The sequence below is a fragment of the Mytilus galloprovincialis genome, chromosome 2 (assembly GCF_965363235.1).
Source record: "Mytilus galloprovincialis chromosome 2, xbMytGall1.hap1.1, whole genome shotgun sequence".
In the NCBI taxonomy this organism is placed as follows: Eukaryota; Metazoa; Mollusca; class Bivalvia; order Mytilida; family Mytilidae; genus Mytilus; species Mytilus galloprovincialis.
In genome coordinates, this window is record NC_134839.1 from 46,061,424 (window position 1) to 46,083,263 (window position 21,840).

A 21,840-nucleotide genomic window follows, 5' to 3' on the forward strand; every position below is an offset into this window, starting at 1 on the left:
ATATAGGTCCCAGCATGAAAGAATGTGAATATTTATCCCTATGGCCATTTTAGTTGTTGAGCACCAACAAAAAATCCCAATATCTCTTTAACATCTTGTTAACTTGTCCCATCTATGGCTTGATACTGAGCAACTCCTTCAAAACTATATGCAAGCCAAAAAATATGATCCTGCTTCCTCCTAAAATGCACTCTTATGCGAGGAGAGATGATTTCACATTTGCATTTGATAGTAACAGGAATCTATACTATTAAACGAGAAGACCTCATTTTGTGTGTCGCTTCTCTTCCTTCCACAATAAATCAATAATCATGCCTCTGTGTCCTATAGGTAACATGCATAATCGCATTTGTCATCCATTCTTATGATTATTCAGATTGAGTTATTTTGGGAGACAAGAGTGCACACGCTGAAATGTCTCGCCTTCTTTACTAATCATTGATATTATGTTGATAGTCCTAAGTATAAAGCTAAGCTTTATTACAACTATCACACAAACAGAACATTAACCAAAATAACTAAACATAGACCTGAACCTTGAAAATGAGGTCAAGGTCAGATGAACCATGCCAGGCAGACATGTACAGCTAAAAATGCTTCTCTACAACATATAAGTTGACCTATTACTTATAGTTTAAGAAAAATAGACCAAAACACAAAAACTTAACACTGGGCAATGAAGTGTGAAAATGAGGTCACGGTCAAATAAAACCTGTGCGACTGACATAAAGATCATAAAATATTTCCATTCACCAAATATAGTTGACCTTTGGCATATAGAATGAGATAAAAAGACCAAAACTCAAAAACTTAACTTTGACCACTGAACCATGAAAATGAGGTCAAGGTCACATGACATCTGCCCGCTAGACATGTACACCTTACAATCATTCTATACAACATAGTAGACCTATTGCATATAGTATGAGAAAAACAGACCAAAACACAAAAATTTAACTATAACCACTGAACCATGAAAATGAGGTCAAGGTCAGATGACACCTGCCAGTTGGACATGTACACCTTACAGTCCTTCCATACACCGAATATACTAGCCCTATTGCTTATAGTATCTGAGATATGGACTTGACCACCAAAACTTAACCTTGTTCACTGATCCATGAAATTAGGTCGAGGTCAAGTGAAAACTGTCTGACAGACATGAGGATCTTGCAAGGTACGCACATATCAAATATAGTTATCCTATTACTTATAATAAGAGAGATTTCAACATTACAAAAAATCTGAACTTTTTTTTCAAGTGGACACTGAACCATGAAAATGAGGTCAAGGTCATTGGACATGTGACTGACGGAAACTTCGTAACATGAGGCATCTATATACAAAGTATGAAGCATCCAGGTCTTCCACCTTCTAAAATATAAAGCTTTTAAGAAGTTAGCTAACGCCGCCGCCACCGTAGCCGCCACCGGATCACTATCCCTATGTCGAGCTTTCTGCAACAAAAGTTGCAGGCTCGACAAAAAACGACAAAAAAGGAGTCCGGATATGATTCCGTCATCAGACTTCCGGTTTAAAACATGAACAAATACAACCAATCGTATGATAGATAACAAAAATGAAAAATAAATAAGCCTATCAGAGCGTTCTCAATATCATGGTTTTTAGATCGCAAGAACCACAACTATTATACCTCTTTATAGAGGACAATTATTTTTCGCGTTTATCTACATGTAAACTACGATTATACTACTTTAATATATAGAGACTCTCTGTATTCTGTCTACTGTTTTCTTTGAAATGTTAACGTTTACTATCTAAGAGGTCATGCCAGTTGCATATATATTAAAATAAGTAAAACATGTGACACAAGTACAACCAATCTTATGATAGATAACAAAAATGAAAAATAAATAAGCCAAAAATGAAAGTAAGGTAGAGATTAGAGGGAGGCAGGACCTTTTTCGGGGCGTCGGGATCGGGTGTTTTTAAGCTCGGGATTTGGGGATTAATCCTTACGGAATCCGGGAATATATTTTTCGATTTCGGGATTTTTGGATATGAATTTTTTTAATTCTGCATCTCGGGATTTCATGATTTTAAGCCGGGATTTCGGGATCAGGACCCCTCCGACCACCCCTCAAATAAGTCTAAGTCGGTCTTAGTCATTTATACATGATTCTTATCCTACCATTGGTATGTTAATAAGGCTTTTGATACCTTTTATGAAATTCTCCATACATAATATCTTTTACAAAAAATCATTCTACAATAGTTCACAAGCTGTATATGCCCGCGATTTTGCGGGTGTGTTATAGTAAAAAGTTTGAAATCAAGATCCACCATCAACTCAATATCCTTATAACAAGAATGTGTCCATATTACATGGATGCCCCACTAGCACTATCATTTTCTATGTTCAGTGGGCCATGAAATAAGGGTCGAACTCTAGTTTGCCATTAAAATTATAAAGATCATATCATAGTGAACATGTGTACTAAGTTTCTAGTTGATTTGACTTCAACTATATCAAAAACTACCTTGACCAAAAGCTTACATCTGAAGCAGGACAGACAGACACACAGACCGGAAAATATAATGCCCCTAGGTTGGGCATAAAAATTCTGATAAACAATAAAATAACAGGTGTACAATAGTAATATGTTATCGAGATTATGTGAAAATTTCCAAGATGATTTTTAGAACTATTAATTCAACATGCCTACCTTGTTTAGTATATATTGAAAGGTCCATTATTTTCCTACAAGAAAGTCATAAGTTCATAGTTGTAAACAATGCTGTGTAATCTGTTCCTGATGGAACAAATATTCCATACCCTTTATTCTGTAGGGAACAAATATTATAACATTTGTTCAAGTAGAAATAATATAGAATATTTCTTCATCTTGGAACTTCTTCTTTTCCATATGACAATAGATATGCTAAACAAGCAAAGACTGAATTTTTATTGATTTATAAAAACTGTGAGCATGAGTAATTATCATACCTTTTCTTTATTTTCCCCTAAAAAATGACTTTCAGCTGTATTTGATGTCCACACTTTTGTTGAATCACCAACAGACGTAGATAATTGTTTGCATGACTGCATATTTGATTTTTCTGTCAGCTTTAACATCATAGCTTCCAAATACTCAATATCTGCAAACACAGTCTTTGAACCTATGGCAATAAAACCAATTTTGCCCTAAAAGATAATAAAAAAAATAGTAAAAGATCCATCTTTTTTAATAAATATTTTTTTGCAGAAAATATTATGATAATAAATGTCTGTACAATTAAACAGGAAGTAAAAAAAGTTATGGAAGACATTGATGATACACTGAAAACTGATCAAGTAACAGAAAAACAACATGAATACATAATATGTCAAAAAGATTTTTTTTTTTAAATGATCATGCTCAAAAGGAGCTTTTATCCACCCTTTCTGATTAACCTTTTTTTTTAATGAAAATCCAATTTACAGAAATACTTGAGTTCTGGTACTTCAGAACTTGACCACTGATAGAGTTCTCAATCATGACATCCCATATATCATCTGATTCATATACACAAATCAACAATATTTACTTTCTTATCTTGTATAAAATAGAAAGTAACTACCAACGTTTGTTTACTATACCTGTTCGTGTAATGTTTTCGCAAGCTCAAAAATTTCTAGACCAGGAATTTTCAGGTTTCTTTCATCAGAACTAAAAGCACCAGAGCCAAATTCCACAATTTTGTCTGCTTTAATAATATCTAGAACGATATTTAAAATCCTTTTGTTTTTCTGTGGAATGCTATACTTGATTTCTTGATGATATTTGTTGTTTTCCATTATGTCTATCATTTTGTCTACCAGGATTTTAGCTCCCTGCAAGTGAAAAAATGCACTTCATATAAAAAAAAAACATGTTATAGGTAATGTCAGATAAAAACATGACTAAACAGGTCTGAATCACCTAATGTCAACTAGTAAAAGGCTTGATAAGGAGAGAAGGGAAGTCGCAGATAAAAATAAACAGGCGGTCTGAGAAAATATAAGACCGCTGACTGTGAATGAGGAGTTTAAAGCAAGAGAAACTCTTAGCTACTGTCACTGATGATAGCCCGCCCAAATACCAGACAGTAAACAGGAAGTTGTTAAGTTACACATCTGAAAATACATGGTTTAGCAGACTTATAAAGACCCTGAAACTAAATTTCAGAACTCCTTGTAATGTTGTTCCAGAGAAAAATGTGACGAAAATTTTCAACTTGGATGGCATGTTTAAAATGATGCAAGTGTTTGGAAAATAGGAATTTGATGAGTAATGAATCTGCAAACACATCACACAATATAGCTGACTTCTATAAACCCTGAAACCAAATTTCAGAAATCCTTGTAATGTAGTTCCTGATAAAAAATGCGACATAAATATTCATGGGACGGATGATAGAACTGATGGACAGACAGAAGTAAAACAGTATACCCCCACATTTTTTAAAGCAGGGGTATAATTATGTGAATGTTTCTTATGTCCTCTAGTAATGAAAGTTGCTATTTAAAAAAATTGAAGTTGATTGCAGATCTTCAATTGTTTCTGTAAAATTTATTCACCACTTTTATAGACTAGGGCTATCCAGATATATTTTATAGAAACTTGTCTATTGTTAAAGACTTTGCTGCTCTCTAGATGTCCTTTATGGTTATTTCCGTAGTCAAGTTGCTGTCTCATTGAAATATATCTACATCTCGATGCATTCATATGTACAGATTTTGTAGTAACTTCTATGCTTTGAGATGTGAAATAAAAATACTCTTAGTTTAAAATATGCAAACTTGGACAAGTTCAGATCAAATATTGAATAAAATATCTAAGCTTTACTTAATCAAATACAATACAATATACTCAACTAGATAAAGAAAAAAAAAAGGTTATAAAACTACAGGCTTCAAGGTACCTTAATTCTCACCTCCTGCTGAAATATCAATTGTTGTGATTCAGTGCTTATTAACCATAGCCTAAACAGAAATCAAATATAAAGAATTTTTAAACATAAAAAGTAAAGAGAAAACATTGGGGATGTAAATAATTAAATTACAAATTGTTTTCTTATTAGCAGATTAGTTTTACCTGAATGGTTGTTATGTCTGTAGACATATAATGAATAGTGTCAATATGTCTGCAGAATTCTTCAATTTTCTCCTTCATTTCATAAAGTGAAGAATATACTCTCTGACCATGAAGATCTAAGTACTGGAGGTTTCTATAAAAAAAGATAATTGCATTTTATAAAAGATAATGTAACATAGAAAAAAGGTTTTTTCAATAGATGGAATTACCTCTATATGGTCATTTTACAATCTTCCACACTACTTGCGAAGTTTAATTTGAAATATTCAAATTGGTAAGTGTGTTCTTTAAAGAAATTTTAAAGTTGCTTTTAAGTATTCTGAGTTAGCCTGATGTAAAAATCGTTGATTACTAGTATGTTTGACACCCAAGCTGGCAAGTGAAGCCTTATAATTATGCATGTTCTTTGATTTACAGGTAAAATTTAATAACCTGATTCTACTTGGGTTTTTAGAATCATATAAAAAAAGATAAAGTCTGGCTAAAAAGTAACGACACTTGGCCAGCACCTCATTAGGAAAGGAACATTTATGCTATGTTTGGTTTCATTCAATTCAGTGGTTCTCTAAAATATGAAATTTGTATGTATTTTTCTAAAGGGTCCTATGTTAAACTAAGCCACGCCTGCGGGCCAGGTGAGCTAAAAAGGTATTAAAATTATAAAGTGTTATATTTCCAAATTCAACAAGAAGTTGATTCTTGGTCTACTGAAAGTCTAGGTAATATGAATCACAACTTACTGCTCATGTTGAACAATACAATCATTGATCTGTTTCAAAGTTCTGCTAAAATCGTCTGCCTTTATTTTAACTCGGTCTAGCCCTTCTGGTTTGTTCCCTGTTTCCAGAATGATAAACTCACATCCTTTGTATACAGACTGAGGTTCTGTCATACTGGTTTCCTAAAAAGATTGTTGAATTTGAAAAAAATCTTAGAATACAAAGAAATTTACAGAAAGAAAAACTTAATATCAACAACAGAATTGAAATAATAACTTACCAGCAAGGCACAGTGATTGAAGTTAATTAAACCCTGGTTTGTGAGAAAAAAGGGCAGTCAGTGTCTTAACTAAACCACATACCAAACATTAATGACATAAGTTACTCTGAAACAGACATTACATAAAATCTAACCCACCTATATATTAATATAATAAATTCAGTCAAGGTCACGACATACAAACAAATTCTCACCCCAACCAATCAAAATATTATCGTTAACCCATCATGTAAATAGTTACCTAGAAATCTGACCACCACTGAATAGGAAAATTTAAGTCATTCAGTGTCATATGAAAATGTTGAAGGTATGTAAACTCCTCTAAACTATCTACCTATTTTGACCTACATGTATTATCAGGGATGGTGACAAGTTACTCAGCATGCTGAGTACAAGACTATACTCAAGTTATCAGAGCACTCAAGTATTTGATACAACAAAGAACTGTCATTCCTACTTATTATGTATAAATACTAAGAATCTGACCTTAAAAAACGTAGTTTGACCATTAGAACATTAAATAAGATAAAGGTCATACAACAAATTGACAATTAGATTGACAAATAATCCACACAACCAATTAATCTACCAGACCTTCACATTTAACTAATCTTGAATTGACCTCATCCAAAAAACTTAACCTGACCTTTTATTTTTAAAATGAATAAATAATGAATGTGCAACAAATTTGCACTTATTTCTGAAGTAAATAATAGTATGCATTATTTTTATAACATTTTCTAAGACAAGGGTAAATATAACAAATTCCATAGTATTTCACTTGTTTATCTTACCTGTGAATCAGAGGACATTTTTCCATCCTTTCTGTCCCTCCCCCATACTTCAATAATCAAGGAGGACGCCTCAAAATATTTTATAACCTGAAAAAATAGGATTCAGTAAAATACTTCATTATAATATATGTAGTGTATAATATGACAGAATAATGGTTTAACACCAATCAAGTTGTTTTTGAGTGATGAAGGGAAATGTTATCTAGTTCCAATAGAGTAGAGTGGGGCGCACATATTCACCAGGGACACAATTTCGCCGTTTTATTTTGACGTGTAAAAACTTCAAAGGATGGCTGAAATGGACAAAATATGCCGGTAAATTATATTTTTATAACAAATATGATTATTTTTTAAACTGACAACTATTTTCGGCCAATTTTCTGAATGAAAAACACGATTTCAAAGAAGTATTTCATAGTAAATCTATGACTGATTGCCCTAAATTTCAGTTCTTTACACCTTTGAAATGTCTACTATTCATCTTTGATGAAATTATTTAATAACTATTGTTTAAAGCTGCAGTTATTTGGTTTTAAATAGATGTGTAAAAAGGCGAATATGTGTCACCCTTGACAAAACATCAGGAAAGTTCAAACACCCTTTAAGCTAATTTTTCAGATGATTATTTTCAAACAAACACGTTTTCAAGCTAAGAATATTTTGCATAAATATCAGTATAATTCAAAAACATAAAGACCTGAACATAAACAGCAGAAAACATGGAAAGATATGGTGAAAATGAGCAACCCATTCTACCAACTACGTTTTGATACTCCATTGATAAAATAATGGGGCATAAAAAACATCATGCCCTCTACTGTTGTAGGTGGGGCATAAAAATGTGTTTAAGAACACAAAAACAAACTTCTAGCAGAATTACCCCATTTTCATTGATTCTTACTTAATGAAAGAAGTGATCCCAACTAAAGAAAAACCTATTTATAATCAATATAGAAGTAAAGTCTTTTACCTTTTGTCTGACTGACCGTATAACAAAGTCTCTCTCATAGTTGTAGTAAGGACTACTACCAACTATCTCAGATGTACTTATATAATGGTTAATTACATGGAAAAATTTAAACCTGCAATAGCTCTGAAATAAAGATTTAAAACTAAAATATAATGTCATTTTCTGTATCATGATTCTGTATTTGTTTGTATACTGTGGATTCATTTATTTTCGTGGGTATCAATTTTAGTGGATTGAGGAAAACTTTGTAGTTTTACCAATCTCTGCACACAAAGCCTATAGAAAATTTGTAATGAAAATTTAAATTCGTGGTTCACCTGTACCCTCAAAAGCCACGAAAATTGGTATCCTTATAAATAATAATGAATCCACAATATCAATAAATACATTTCCAATAGTCCATTTGCCAATTACCGATTTGATTCTGTTATTACACACTTTTAAACAAATTACTTCCCTTTGTCAATGGTAGACTGGTTCCATACTGGACAAAATTGGCTTTTGCCAAAGCAAAGTATGATGAATTGAAAGTGATGTATCAGCAGTTTAACTAATTTTTCATAAAAAATAATTTCTGATGTAAAAAGTATTTAGATTAACAACAAATTAATGTAATTTAAAGATTTGAAAACCTTTAAGATTACCCACATTACGCACAGGTAAATGCTAGCTCTCCATTATAAATGAAAATGAATGTCCCTCATAAGGGAGACAACTGAAAGAGAGATCTCTAATTACAGGGTCAATTACGGGAATTGGCAAATAGCCTATTGCATATGATTTATAAAAGACAATTGTATGATTTCATTGTTGAATACCTTCTATTGTCTGTTAAAATAGAGACCAACAATTAGAATTCAGTTATTTACTGGTAATAGATGTCAACATATCAAAGAATTATTGTTTTCATTCTGATTTCTGAACGATTGCTAATATAAGCTCTTTTAGATAAGTCCTTTTTGCTTATATTTTTCTTATAAGAATTGTGTATTGAAGGTAGATTATTGTAAAGTCGATGTAAGATTTATCTACAACCTGTCTGGACTAAGGTGATTTTAGCAGTTGACAATACTTTGAAGAAAATATATTGACCTCAAGATGTTTTCATGTTTTTTTTGCTTTGCTATCTCACTGATGCACTTTGTTTTTTTAATTTTTAAAACAAATTAAAATCATTTCACTCTTTCTAATTTGTATATTTGTCAAATTTTGTGATTTTAACATCAATCAGAGCCATATAATGAAAATGTATCCTTACACTCTGTAAATCTGGTGACAGTCCTTTACCAAAGTTAATCTTCAGTTTAAATCTAAGTTCCTGTCCAACCTAAAAAAACAAAAAACGTTTTGCAATTATATACAGTTAACTCTCGTTGTCTCGAACTTGGTTGACTCGAAATGTTGGATGAGTCGAAGTTTTCAGGTGGTCCCGAACTTTGTTCCATATAAATGTATGTATTTCGACTCCTGATGAGTCGAACTTGGATGAGTCGAAATTTCGGTTGAGTCAAAATTTTGGTTGAGTTGAAATTTCGGTTGAGTCGAACTAAATTTATGGTCCCAAGGTAAACAACAGCATTCAAAATTCATTATTTATCTCGAACTAATACAAATATGTCAAAACATGACCTCCGGGATTTAAATGGATTAAGGCCAACTAAAATTAATTAGTAGATTTTCATCCAAATTTAAAAAAAAAATGGGGCGGGTGGGAGGATTTTATTTTTTAAATTTTATTTCATATGAAACCCTTTTGCATGTTTTGTGACGAGTTCTTCATATATGCAAGTGTAATAATAAGCTTATATCATGTATTGTTAAGGCCGTACAGTGACCTACATGTATAGTTGTTAATGTCTGTGTCATTTTAGTCTTTTGTGGATAGTTGTCTCATTTGCAATCATACCACATCTTCTTTTTTATATACACAAGTATGAGGAATCTTACATAATTTTTCAAATCCTTAAATAAATATATCTAATTGCGGCTTTAAAACCTAACAACAAAAGCGTGTGAGAAATACTCTCTTCAGTTAGACTACCTACATTGTACACCAAATGTATTTGGGTTTCTAAACAATGGTTTGTATTCCAATAAAATGAAGCAAATGCATTGGTATGCAACACAATTATTATGAGTACAGAATAAAACGAAAACTCAGAGAGTGTTGAAAATAATAGGGTTGGTACTTTATATGCAAGATGAAAATATAATTATCATGTAAAACATGAACTTAATAATAAAAAAAAAAGTTGTTGTTTAATGACTCTTTTTGGGTGTATTGGGACATTTGCTGTTTGTCAACATAAAAAGACGGTAAAATCAAAGGGCTTGCATAAATAAAATGCATATGTTAGTCGACTTTTTAATTTCAATAAACGGTCATAAATCTGACAAGTTCGTGCTTGTATTTCAATATCTATAATCCAGTCATGTTTTCTGTATCAATGGTTTCCATGAATCTTGCGCTTTGGGTATCATTTACAGTTTAAATTTCCTGAGACAAAGTCATTGCATAAATAAAAAAAAGTCCGCAGTTTTCTAATCTCAGAAATTTGTGACATACCGCGATTTGCAGTCTTGGTAACAGATATAGGCGGAACAGTACAGACTAAAGTAAAAGGTAACAGCGTGTTTCTCTTAACACCAATATTTCACGTCATTCTCGTTATCAATCTTTACTCTCGGAAGATGATGTTGTCATCATAGAGCAGCGGAAAGGTCGACTTAATCATTTTTGTTAGATTTACTTGAGGTACAAAACCGAAATTTGAAACAGGAAGCTTTGAGGATGAAACGAAATTTTAACGGTTACCGGTAACGGGAATGAACGAAATCCGGAAATCGTAAATTTTATAAAATAAAAAAATTCGGGGCGGGACGATTTCAGAGGGGCGGGCGGGGATGAAAATCTATCAATTAATTTTAATTGGCCTAATCTGACAATACACATGTAATTTCCGGTCACTGATCACTGTATTGATTTATGACATGCTATTTCCACGAGCGTTTACCTAAGATTATCTTTTATAGAATGTTTATAAATAATTATTGATGCATTGTTAATGTTCAGGAAAAAGTATTTAAAATGTTTATAAAAATAATTAATTGTGATTTACACTAATGAGCTTGGATGTGTATAAAGTGAGGATTAAGACTTCTGTTTATGATCACCTAAAAACTACCCAATTGGCGTCTTTAATCTTGTTGTATTTCTTTTGAAAAGAAAGAGTGAGATGAAACAAAATGAAGAGAAATCTAAATTTTCTAAAATCTCTTGTATCCGACAATAAACAATTTTATCAACTTTAAACGACCTAAATAACGCTAAGATCGATTGGAAATTACTCTCTCGGATAAAAGCCATAGGAAAAACTTGTAACTGAAACAATTGAATAAGTAATAATAATGTTATCATAATAATGAAAGACCATGACATACAAATACGTCGATCTGATACCAGAATATCGATCCCCTTCCCATATTCATTCGGATTTATTTTAGCTTTACCAAGCTAAGCAAGAGTTGTGTCCCTTGGTGTGTCAAACTTCCGGTTTTCGTTTGAGTCGAACTACATGTATCTCGAAATATTTCTCTTGTCAGGCTGACTTCGAGATAACAAGTCGACTGTATAGTACACCAAAAATGTATCTTGTTAACAAAACGAAGTCAGGACCATTAATTCGGTGGTTGTCATTTGTTGATGTATATCATATTTGTTATTTTTTGTTTTTGTCATTACATAAATCAGGCTACTGGTTTTCCCTTCTAAATTGTTTTTCATTTTGTCATGTCAAGGCCTTTACTAGATTGCTACTTTGCATGGGTTTTGCTAATTGTTGAATGCTGTAGTGTCACTTGCTAAATTACTTTATGTCCAGTTATGCAATTAAGCAATTACTGGACTTGTGTGACGACAACCAGAGCATACTATATGTAATTAAAATTACTAAAAACATGTAGTAGATTCCATACAGATCAGAAAAGCAAACACATGTAACAACTCATAGCTGCTCAGCTTACCAAATATGAAGTCATTCTGTTCAGTGGTATTTGAGAAAAGAGTGACAATAAATTTATAATCCATTCAGCATATAGAAAATTCAAAGTATGTGCAAACACAAAATTTGCTATTTGACAGATACCAAAAGTGCTCACACATTACATGAAGTCATTCTGTTAGATAGCTTTTGAGAAAAGTGGGATGAAACAATTTGTTGGACAGATAAACAGACCAAAAGACAATCAGATGGATGAAAAATGTACAGACATGGTGCTTGCAATAAATTGCTGATTCTATGATGGTAAATTATAAATAATTAGAGTGTCATCAAACCAGTAAAAAGTAAGAAGAAAATCAACTCACAGAGAGAAACTTCAGACCATGGGTCATTTATAAATAACAAGAATGGGTCCCCGGTACACAGATGCCCCATCCACACTATCATTTTCTATGTTCAGTGACCGTGAAAATGGGGTAAAATCTCTAATTTGCAATAAAATTAGAAAGATTATATCATAAGGAACATGTGTACCAACTTTCAAGTTGATTGGACTACAACTTCATCAAAAACTACCTCGACCAAAAACTTTAACCTGAAGCAGGACAGCCGGATGGACGGATGGATAGACGAACTGAGGAACAGATGGACGGACGGACGAACAAATGGATGCACTGACCAGAAAACATAATGCCCATAAATGGGGCATAGAAATTACTCTTCTTCAGATATATTAAGCTAAATATAGTACATGCTACTTCCATTTGGCTTACAACACAAATGTGTGGCTTTAAGTAACATCTGTCCAAGTCCTATTAGCTATGAGATAAAGAGTTGACTGTATCATCAATGAAATTTGTTTATACATTTGTACATACCAATTTTACAGCTTGTTTTGACTTTTCTTCCTCCTTCAATGATTGGTCTTGCTCTTCAAGCATTATACAACACTCTAACTGTCCTGTAATGATTAAATATTCTCAGTAATATCTAAACTTGAATGGAATATCTGAACTAAGTTTATATTCTGGTTTTAAAAATCTATGATATTGTTACATTTAAATTTGACTGTACTGTTACTTGAATTATCACTATTGGGAACAAACTTATTCAAATTTTACAAACTTAAGAAATGCATATAGACTGGATTTCTACAGATTTGTCAATGGTTCTTATATTGAAATAAGGTTCATATTACAAACAAGAGTGCACAAGCTGAAATGTGTCCTTTGCTTTAGTAATCATGACTGAAATTATGTTGAAACAAATATCACATAAACTTAACATCATCAAAGATCAATTGTAAATGAGGTCAAGGTTAGATGGACCCTTCCAGACACCTGTCCACTTTACAATCATACCATGCACCATGAAAATTAAGCATCAAATGATCAATGAACCATAAAAATGAGGTCATGGTCAAATGAGCCCCATAAGACAGATAAATAAACCATGCAAGCATTACATACACCAAATATGTCCAAGAAGTTTTCATCAATCCTCAAAATTTGGTACCAGATAAAATAATGTATCAGGGTATTTCAGACACTGTGACGAGGGACTTAAAGGGGGGTATCTGCACACCCGAACGTGAAATAAAATTGCCATTTCACGATGAACGAACAATTCAAAATTTCTTGCAGGTTGATCTTTTTACTGATTTCAAGAAACAGAGTGAATAACAAACCCTTTTCACAGCTGCACAAGAAATAAAAATGGCAAAACATGTTGCAAGAAAATAACCCTTTACCGACCTCTGTGACAAAATACCTTTTTCATTTCCATCACTGTCCACTATTGGCACCATTTGTTTCTTTATATCTCTCAAGTAAACTAATGGCATAAGTTTTAGATGTGCTGTTCCATAGTGGTATGGAGGGTTAGAGGTCTCCTAAAAATCAAGAATTATAACTAATAAATGATATGTAAACATTATGTCCTGCAATAATTATTCCTGCATCCAATAACGCTTAAAATAGTAAAAAGAATAATAGGAAATGAAATCTGTCATTTTCATTATCACCTTTAAAGGTAAGGAATTCCCTTTAACCTCAGGCGTCAAACAGTAATTTTCAGCTACTGCTAGCATCAAATTGGTCAAAATGGTACTGTTAGCATCAAATTAGTCAAAATGGTATCATGATTGGTCCAGGATTTATCTGTAACTGTTATTTTTGGAAAAAATTTAAGGTGATTTGTCAATAGCAATAAGTCAATTTTTTCTTAATAAAGAAAATGTACTTATTATTGTCACGCAACAAATATTACTGTTGACATCAGTTGTCAAGATTTTTAATTGCTATTCATCACACAGGTACCCCAATTACCACCTTTCTGTACATCTAAAAAAAAATAAGAGGAATAAGTCTAGAACAGAAAATTCTACATGTAATGGCAGGGAATATGACTGTTTTGAAAGCCATGAGGTAAAGTCTTGAATAACAATTGTGAAACAATAAACAATAAACAATTCAACTTGACCTCTATTTTAGGATCCATGACCTTGTATTCAGATTTCAAAAGATTGGTTAAATGGTGCTTTAATTATCATCCAGAAACCACCCTTGTGACAGACGCATATATGGATGATCACTTGCACCACTATAAACTCTCTTCTTTATGGTGGAGATATAAAAATAAAATGCAAAACAAATTGTCATATTAAAAATACTTACATAAACCCTAACTTAAATAAGTCAAAAGAAAAATGAAAACTTTCTTTGGGTGATAAAAATAATAACCCTGTTCACAGATGATCTTATAAAATTTGACTTGGTCTTGATTCTACTTTTTTGGTTCTTAAGTATTCTGTTATTTACCTCTAGTTGTTCTTGTGTTTTTCTGTAACTTCCAACAAATGGTGTCTGGAAAGAATACATAGAATAAATGCTTCAATTATCAGGCTATGTCTTGTTAAACTTCATAGTACATGAAAGCATAAAGATTTCTATAAAATATTTATAAAACATTTTTTTTTTCAAAATATTTATTTGATTTTGAAATAAATTTACTGTGAGAACCAACTTCCATATTCATCAATGCAAACTTTATTTAATTGCCAAATGCTGCCTATGAAAAATGGAATATGAAATAATAATTACATTAGATGTATGTTTCATTATAAATAATACATTATTCTGATTGGCTAACAGCACATCTCGTGTTATTCCTTAAAGGGAAATTCCGCGATTTTTTACTTATCATCTAATTATGTTCATCTTAACATAAAAAACACATTTGCAAAGTTTTAAATTTATATTCCTTCTAATAACGGAGAAAATCAAGTATTTGTAACTTTTTTGGTTGAATTCTCGAGTGGGTCGTGACGTATTAGCCCGATTTATTGAATTCTGGGAAAAAATAAAATCTGTTTAACTCTTATAGCTTATCGACAATATACTAATTAAAAGCGCACAGCTGACGAATGGTCGAAGTTATAAACCACAATATAAGAATGAACAAAAGTGAATATGCATATATATACCGTTTTGTATTGATTGAATTAAACTCCTATAAAATTATCTCTAGTAAATGTTTTTGAATAAATTTAATTAATTATTGTTGAGATTTTTTTCATAAAATATTTATTGAACATTTTTACTGATATTGAACTGAAAATATTTCAGTTCTATTTACCGTTATTGTTTTGATAATCATTTCAATGCAACTAATGTGTGAGCAGAGTGTGTATATTATTTTGTAAAGGTCACTGTATATTTCTCGGCTTGAGGTCAATTCGTTTACCTTGTAGCTATTTAGCCGCAGGTGTGAGTTCAAGCGTACACAGGTATAAATGTTGTTATTTGGAAAGGATAAATAGAAAGGATTAGAGTATATGCTGTCATGATGTTAATACACTAAGATTAAATACACGATGAGAATAAAGATACAATAATTAAATTGTGTAAATTAATTGAAAATAAAATTCAGATTCGTAATTCCGAAAGTGTATAAAAATAAAAGGAAACAATTTTTGATTACTTTCTTAGCGGCAATTGGCGTAAAGATTCAAATATGAAGCAAAAAATAGTAGTTTTAAACTTTAATAAAAACTAAATGCAATATTACCCAATTTGATATACCATTGTACATCTGTTTGATATCATTGACTTTACCGGAATTTCTTAACTTGTATTCAAATCTGGCTGTGTTTAAATGCTAATAAAACTATTGCAATTTTAAAGTTTTTAATTGACAAAAAAATACAACATACAACATGCATAATTTTTTTTTAGTTTCTTTTTAACATTTTATTCTTACATAATTAAATTCATTTGACAATCATTTACACGAACTTTTTGTGAAAAGAATACTAATTATCTAAGCTAAGGCATTATATCTTTTGAGGATTTTTGAGGATTTTTTTTTAAATTCTATGATAATAGTTGTGCAATGTTGAACATGATAGCCGTCATTAATCCAAATAAGTAATACAGTAGTTGTAATAAAAGTTATACTTTAGTCATGCATTACAGATATTGACGAATTTATAATAGTTCGTTCATACATCGTTGTTCATGAAACAATCATTATTAGTATACATGTAAGTTTCCTGACGTATAAGAGCCATTGAGGATGAGCTCCAGAGAAATCAGACTAGTTGCGTTTCGTTCGTTTGTTTGTTGGGAAAGGAGAGGAAATGCAACCGCTTGTACAGATAAACGACAGAATTACCATACAAGCATTTATAGTCAACACAATCAGAAAGAGTTCCCATCGTTAGACGGGGAATATGAAGGCTTCCAAGAATGAACAAGTGACATGTCTAACTCTGAACAGTTAGATAACAGACTATCGACATCGAACGCTTGTTCTTGATATTTGAAACTGTATGCATATATATACGTATACGTTTATGATATAGTGATGAGTTCTGACAAAAACTAAATTCCTTCATGGTTATATCTTGCCATACGTTTATATTGGTTTGTAAGGTGATTACTCAAAATCGTTATTTGAAAATCCTGTTTGTGAGATGTAGATTCATTTCAATACAGAAATTTCGTCTATATATTTCACAAGTGTATAACACGGAGAAGCTCTGAAGGTTCATTGCTCCCATTTTGTTTGGGTGTGAACCATCGATGTTTACAGCAATATCAAGGAATAAGGTGATGATGGTAGAAAGAACTATGCCGGGCGTCATGTGGCAAATATTACATGCATATCGGACAATGAGTTGTCAATCTGTATGAAAAGTTTTCCAATACAACCATATTATTGAGAAGGAATGTTTACATGCTATACTCTCGTACTAGTATTACAGGGTTCTTGTGGCGTTCACCTTAGACACACATCGTTTTAACGATGTTTAAAAAAAGACAGAACCAATTTAATGTCATATTTCCCTATTTTTTAAATATAACTAAAATTCTTTTATCTGACAAGAATATCCCTATTTAGCGAACAAGTAATTTATTCTTTTTTCGGTTATTGAATACCAAGAAAGAAAATAAATCCCGAAATTAATTTGAAACTTTGATACTCAAAAGTTTCCCAGCAAAATATTCACATCCCCTGGGGATAATTAGTGTTCGTCCAGTGGCATATATAACAATTGTGATGACGAATTCCTTCCTTTGTTTGAGAACAATCTTATTGAAATATAAATCTGTGATTTTCCTAGGTCCACAGCTTCAATGAACCAAAGCAAAAGTTATACATCGACCTGTATTTAAATCAAATTGGTTCTCTTCTTCTTTTGGTATACAACTGTAGTCTATCGACATTCGATGATTACATACTGTTGGCATACGTTGGCTAGTCTATTTACAACACTTTTACCCCTATTTATTCAAAATATATGTTTTTTTCTTATGTTCAATGTATACACGTATATATTTTAAATTGCGCTATAGTTCCGTAACTTTATATCCAGTCGTATAAACGAATCGTCGGCAAGTGCGTACATTTTTTTAAATCAATATTTCTGGTCTGTTCCAATCTGTCCTTCACTATTGACAATGACTATATATTACATTTTCCCAAATTCACCCTTGGAAAAAATATTTAAATAGATTTTAATTTCATCAAATCTTATTTTTTGGATATTATTTATATATTATGAATTATATTCTTTACACCAGAAATGTTATTTATAAACAAGCGTATGAGTTTAGTAATGACAAGTAAGACAGAGTTGTATATTATACATCTGATAGTTCAAAATGGAAAGTTATAAGTTATAAGTTATCAGCCGTGTACAGTGATCAATACCTGCAGAAGTGAAACGATGCATGAACTTGCAAGCCCGACAGGAAATCGCTTGAATACCTGGACGTGTCACCTCACACCCCTCACAATACCTTTGGAAGTAATACCTTTAGCCATGCTGGTGATCAGATAAGGGAAGATCAAAATATATTTGAAAAAAGTTTATTACTTTAAAGAATTATGAATAAATTAGATTTTCGAAAACAATTTTCACGGAACACTTATTTATGATTTCAACTTTGACTTTTCACCTAATTCCAATATCAACAGTTTAAAAACAACAGACCATGGTAATTTAAAAAAAGTAAGAATATTTTCCGTATCAAGTTAGTTAGTAGTATTAAACAACCGTACGATTGACAAGATATCGACACGCAATTACGACTACATCGGTTACTGTAGTTTTGTTTCTTTGTGGTTTATAGACATATCGTTTTTATTCATCGGGAAAGAAGACAAGATGGCGGATCTCGGAGAATTGATACTCTAAATTTAAAATCGATGGTGATCGCTTATCTAGCGGAATAAAACTTTAATATCTATGAATTTGAACATTTTTATACAGAATGAACATAATATCAATTTTTGATTTTTTTGCGAAGTTTCCCTTTAAGCAATTGCATTACACAATAAAATGTATCATTCACGATAACACGAGGCAACACAATAAAGTGCGCAGGTGAATTAAATAAACAAGAGGCTCTCAAGAGCCTGAATCGCTCACCTTAATTCTTTTGGTTAAATCTCTCATCAATGATTATTTTGGCTTTTCAATTTATTTAAATGTTTTTTGGATCGTCCTATTTTCTTCAAAAGCCAAAAAAAATAATCATTTTCTCCTATGTTCTATTTTAGCCATAGGAGCTATGTTTCTTGACATACAAGGAAATAAAATATAAAATTTATACTAGATACTCTGAAACTCATTTAGCCTAAGTTTGGCTGAAATTGATACAGCAGTTTCAAAGGAGAAGATTTTTTAAAGTAAGTCAACATGATGAACAAATTGTGAAAAAAGTCTTTAAAGGGCAATAACTCCTTAAGGGGTCAATTGACAATTTTGGTCAAATTGACTTAATTGAAGATCTTACTTTGCTGAACATTATTGCTGTTTACAGTTTATTTCTATCTATAATTATATTCAAGATAATAAACAAAAACAGCAAAATTTCCTTAAAATTATCAATTCAGGGGCAGCAACCCAACAACAGGTTGTCTGATTCATCTGAAAATTTCAGGGCAGATAGATCTTGACCTGATAAACAATATTACCCAACGTCAGATTTGCTCTAAATGCTTTGGTTTTTGAGTTATAAGCCAAAAACTGCATTTGACCCCTATGTTCTATTTTTAGCAATGGCGACCATGTTTGTTGATAGATCATAACTTCGGATACAATTTACAAACTAGATACCCTAAGGAACATTCAGTTAAAGTTTGGAAGTATTTGGCCCAGTAGTTTCAGAGGAGAAGATTTTTGTAAAAGATTACTAAGATTTACGAAAAATGATTAAAAATTGACTATAAGGCCTAAATTAATATATTGTTTGTTTCCCCAATCCCGACCCTGCCAAGCCAGGTGTGGGTAGGTAGGTAGGGAAATATTTTTATTTTTTCCAAAAAGCTGTCACACTAAACTGTTGATCTGGCAAACATGAAAAATTGGAAATGAATAAAATAATATTTGACTTAGCTGTGACAATAAAATTTTATGAATAGCACCGTTTTGGCAGGGTAGGTCGGGATTGGGGAAACAAACAATATTTTATTTTAGGCCTAAAGGGCAATAACTCCTAAAGGGGTCAACTGACCATTTCCGTCATGTTGACTTATTTGTAAATCTTACTTTGCTGAACATTATTGCTGTTTACAGTTTATCTCTATCTATAATAATATTCAAGATAATAACCAAAAACAGCAAAATTTCCTTAAAATTACCAATTTAGGGGCAGCAACCCAACAACAGGTTGTCTGATTCATCTGAAAATTTCAGGGCAGATAGATCTTGACCTGATAAACAATATTACCCCATGTCAGATTTGCTCTAAATGCTTTGGTTTTTGAGTTATAAGCCAAAAACTGCATTTGACCCCTATGTTCTATTTTTAGCAATGGCGACCATGTTTGTTGATAGATCATAACTTCGGATACAATTTCCAAACTAGATACCCTAAGGAACATTCAATTAAAGTTTGGAAGTATTTGGCCCAGTAGTATCAGAGGAGAAGATTTTTGTAAAAGATTACTAAGATTTACGAAAAATGGTTAAAAATTGACTATAAAGGGCAATAACTCCTAAAGGGGTCAACTGACCATTTCCGTCATGTTGACTTATTTGTAAATCTTACTTTGCTGAACATTATTGCTGTTTACAGTTTATCTCTATCTATAATAATATTCAAGATAATAACCAAAAACAGCAAAATTTCCTTAAAATTACCAATTCAGGGGCAGCAACCCAACAACGGGTTGTCTGATTCATCTGAAAATTTCAGGGCAGATAGATCTTGACCTGATAAACAATATTACCCCATGTCAGATTTGCTCTAAATGCTTTGGTTTTTGAGTTATAAGCCAAAAACTGCATTTGACCCCTATGTTCTATTTTTAGCAATGGCGACCATGTTTGTTGATAGATCAAAACTTCGGACACAATTTATAAATTAGATACCCTAAGGAACATTCAGTTAAAGTTTGAAAGTATTTGGCCCAGTAGTTTCAGAGAAGAAGATTCTTGAAATAGTTTACGACGACAGACGACAGACGACGACAGACGACGGACGACGACGGACGCCAAGTGATGGCATAAGCTCACTTGTCCCTTCGGGACAGGTGAGCTAAAAATTGATAAAATTCATGTTTTCATGATCCTAAGTATTGAATGCTTCTTTTTGTAACTTCATATGGTTGTAAAAGAGTTGACTGTGCCCACATTTTTAGAATGAAGCGCTTTAAAAAAATGTACTTCGGCCAACACTTTTACACCCCAATGAAGTTACAAAGAGAAGCATCTAATTCTTAAAAAAAAAATCTCTGAAGGCCTCTTTAATATGACCTACCTATTGTATTCATTTTTAATTTACTCTTGACATGCAAGAAATATTTGCAACTGGATGCTAAGCAACAAATAATATATTAATTGAAGTAAACAAAATAGATAGAGATAAGGTCACAGAAAAGAAAGAAATTGTTCTTCAGAGCAACAAATAATATATTAATTGAAGTAAACAAAATAGATAGAGATAAGGTCACAGAAAAGTAAGAAATTGTTTTTCAGATCTAGAGCAAATTAAAACAAAACTTTTCCATGAATCAAGAGAAAAAGAAGTTTTGGTGTCTAACATCAAAATTTACAATTTAAGCAGCATTAATAAGACTCAAAATTATCCTTACATGTCATTAATTATCACTTACTTTTGGTGTTTTATATGTGTGTTGCAGTGACTGTAGAGCCTTGCCAGTTTTTAATCAGAGCTACTAAGGATACTTTAACAGTGCTGATTCTGCTGAACAAATAAAACATTACACAATCTAAAAAATAGTGTTGTACAAGTAAGCCATAACTGTATTAAGTACTCACTTTAGAAAGAATTTTCAATACTGTGTCTGTAACATGCTTTTTGACATCCTGTGTATCAGCTGCTCCATTAAACGGTATAATTACCTGGGAGAGATTTCTGCTTACCACAACATCAAACAGTGGCTAAAAAATAAATATTGAATATTGTTTAAAAAAAGTTCAAACACATTTTATTAACTGTCCTTAGCAAGGTTGCAATCAAAAT

General features: G+C 31.9%; 1 protein-coding gene across 1 annotated transcript in view; it reads right to left on the reverse strand.

Annotated features, from left to right (window-relative positions):
* The window catches only part of LOC143063686 (uncharacterized), a 138,280-nt gene that overhangs the window by 94,481 nt on the left and 21,959 nt on the right, over positions 1-21,840 (reverse strand). The window contains exons 7-17 of the mRNA XM_076236002.1: positions 21,636-21,758; positions 14,662-14,706; positions 13,613-13,733; positions 12,721-12,803; positions 9,100-9,168; positions 7,842-7,964; positions 6,872-6,958; positions 5,819-5,979; positions 5,079-5,211; positions 3,602-3,835; positions 2,969-3,166 (exon numbers count right to left, since the gene is read on the reverse strand). Of these exons, the coding sequence (XP_076092117.1) occupies positions 2,969-3,166; positions 3,602-3,835; positions 5,079-5,211; positions 5,819-5,979; positions 6,872-6,958; positions 7,842-7,964; positions 9,100-9,168; positions 12,721-12,803; positions 13,613-13,733; positions 14,662-14,706; positions 21,636-21,758 (1,377 nt within the window). The remainder of the gene's footprint in view (positions 1-2,968; positions 3,167-3,601; positions 3,836-5,078; positions 5,212-5,818; positions 5,980-6,871; positions 6,959-7,841; positions 7,965-9,099; positions 9,169-12,720; positions 12,804-13,612; positions 13,734-14,661; positions 14,707-21,635; positions 21,759-21,840) is intronic.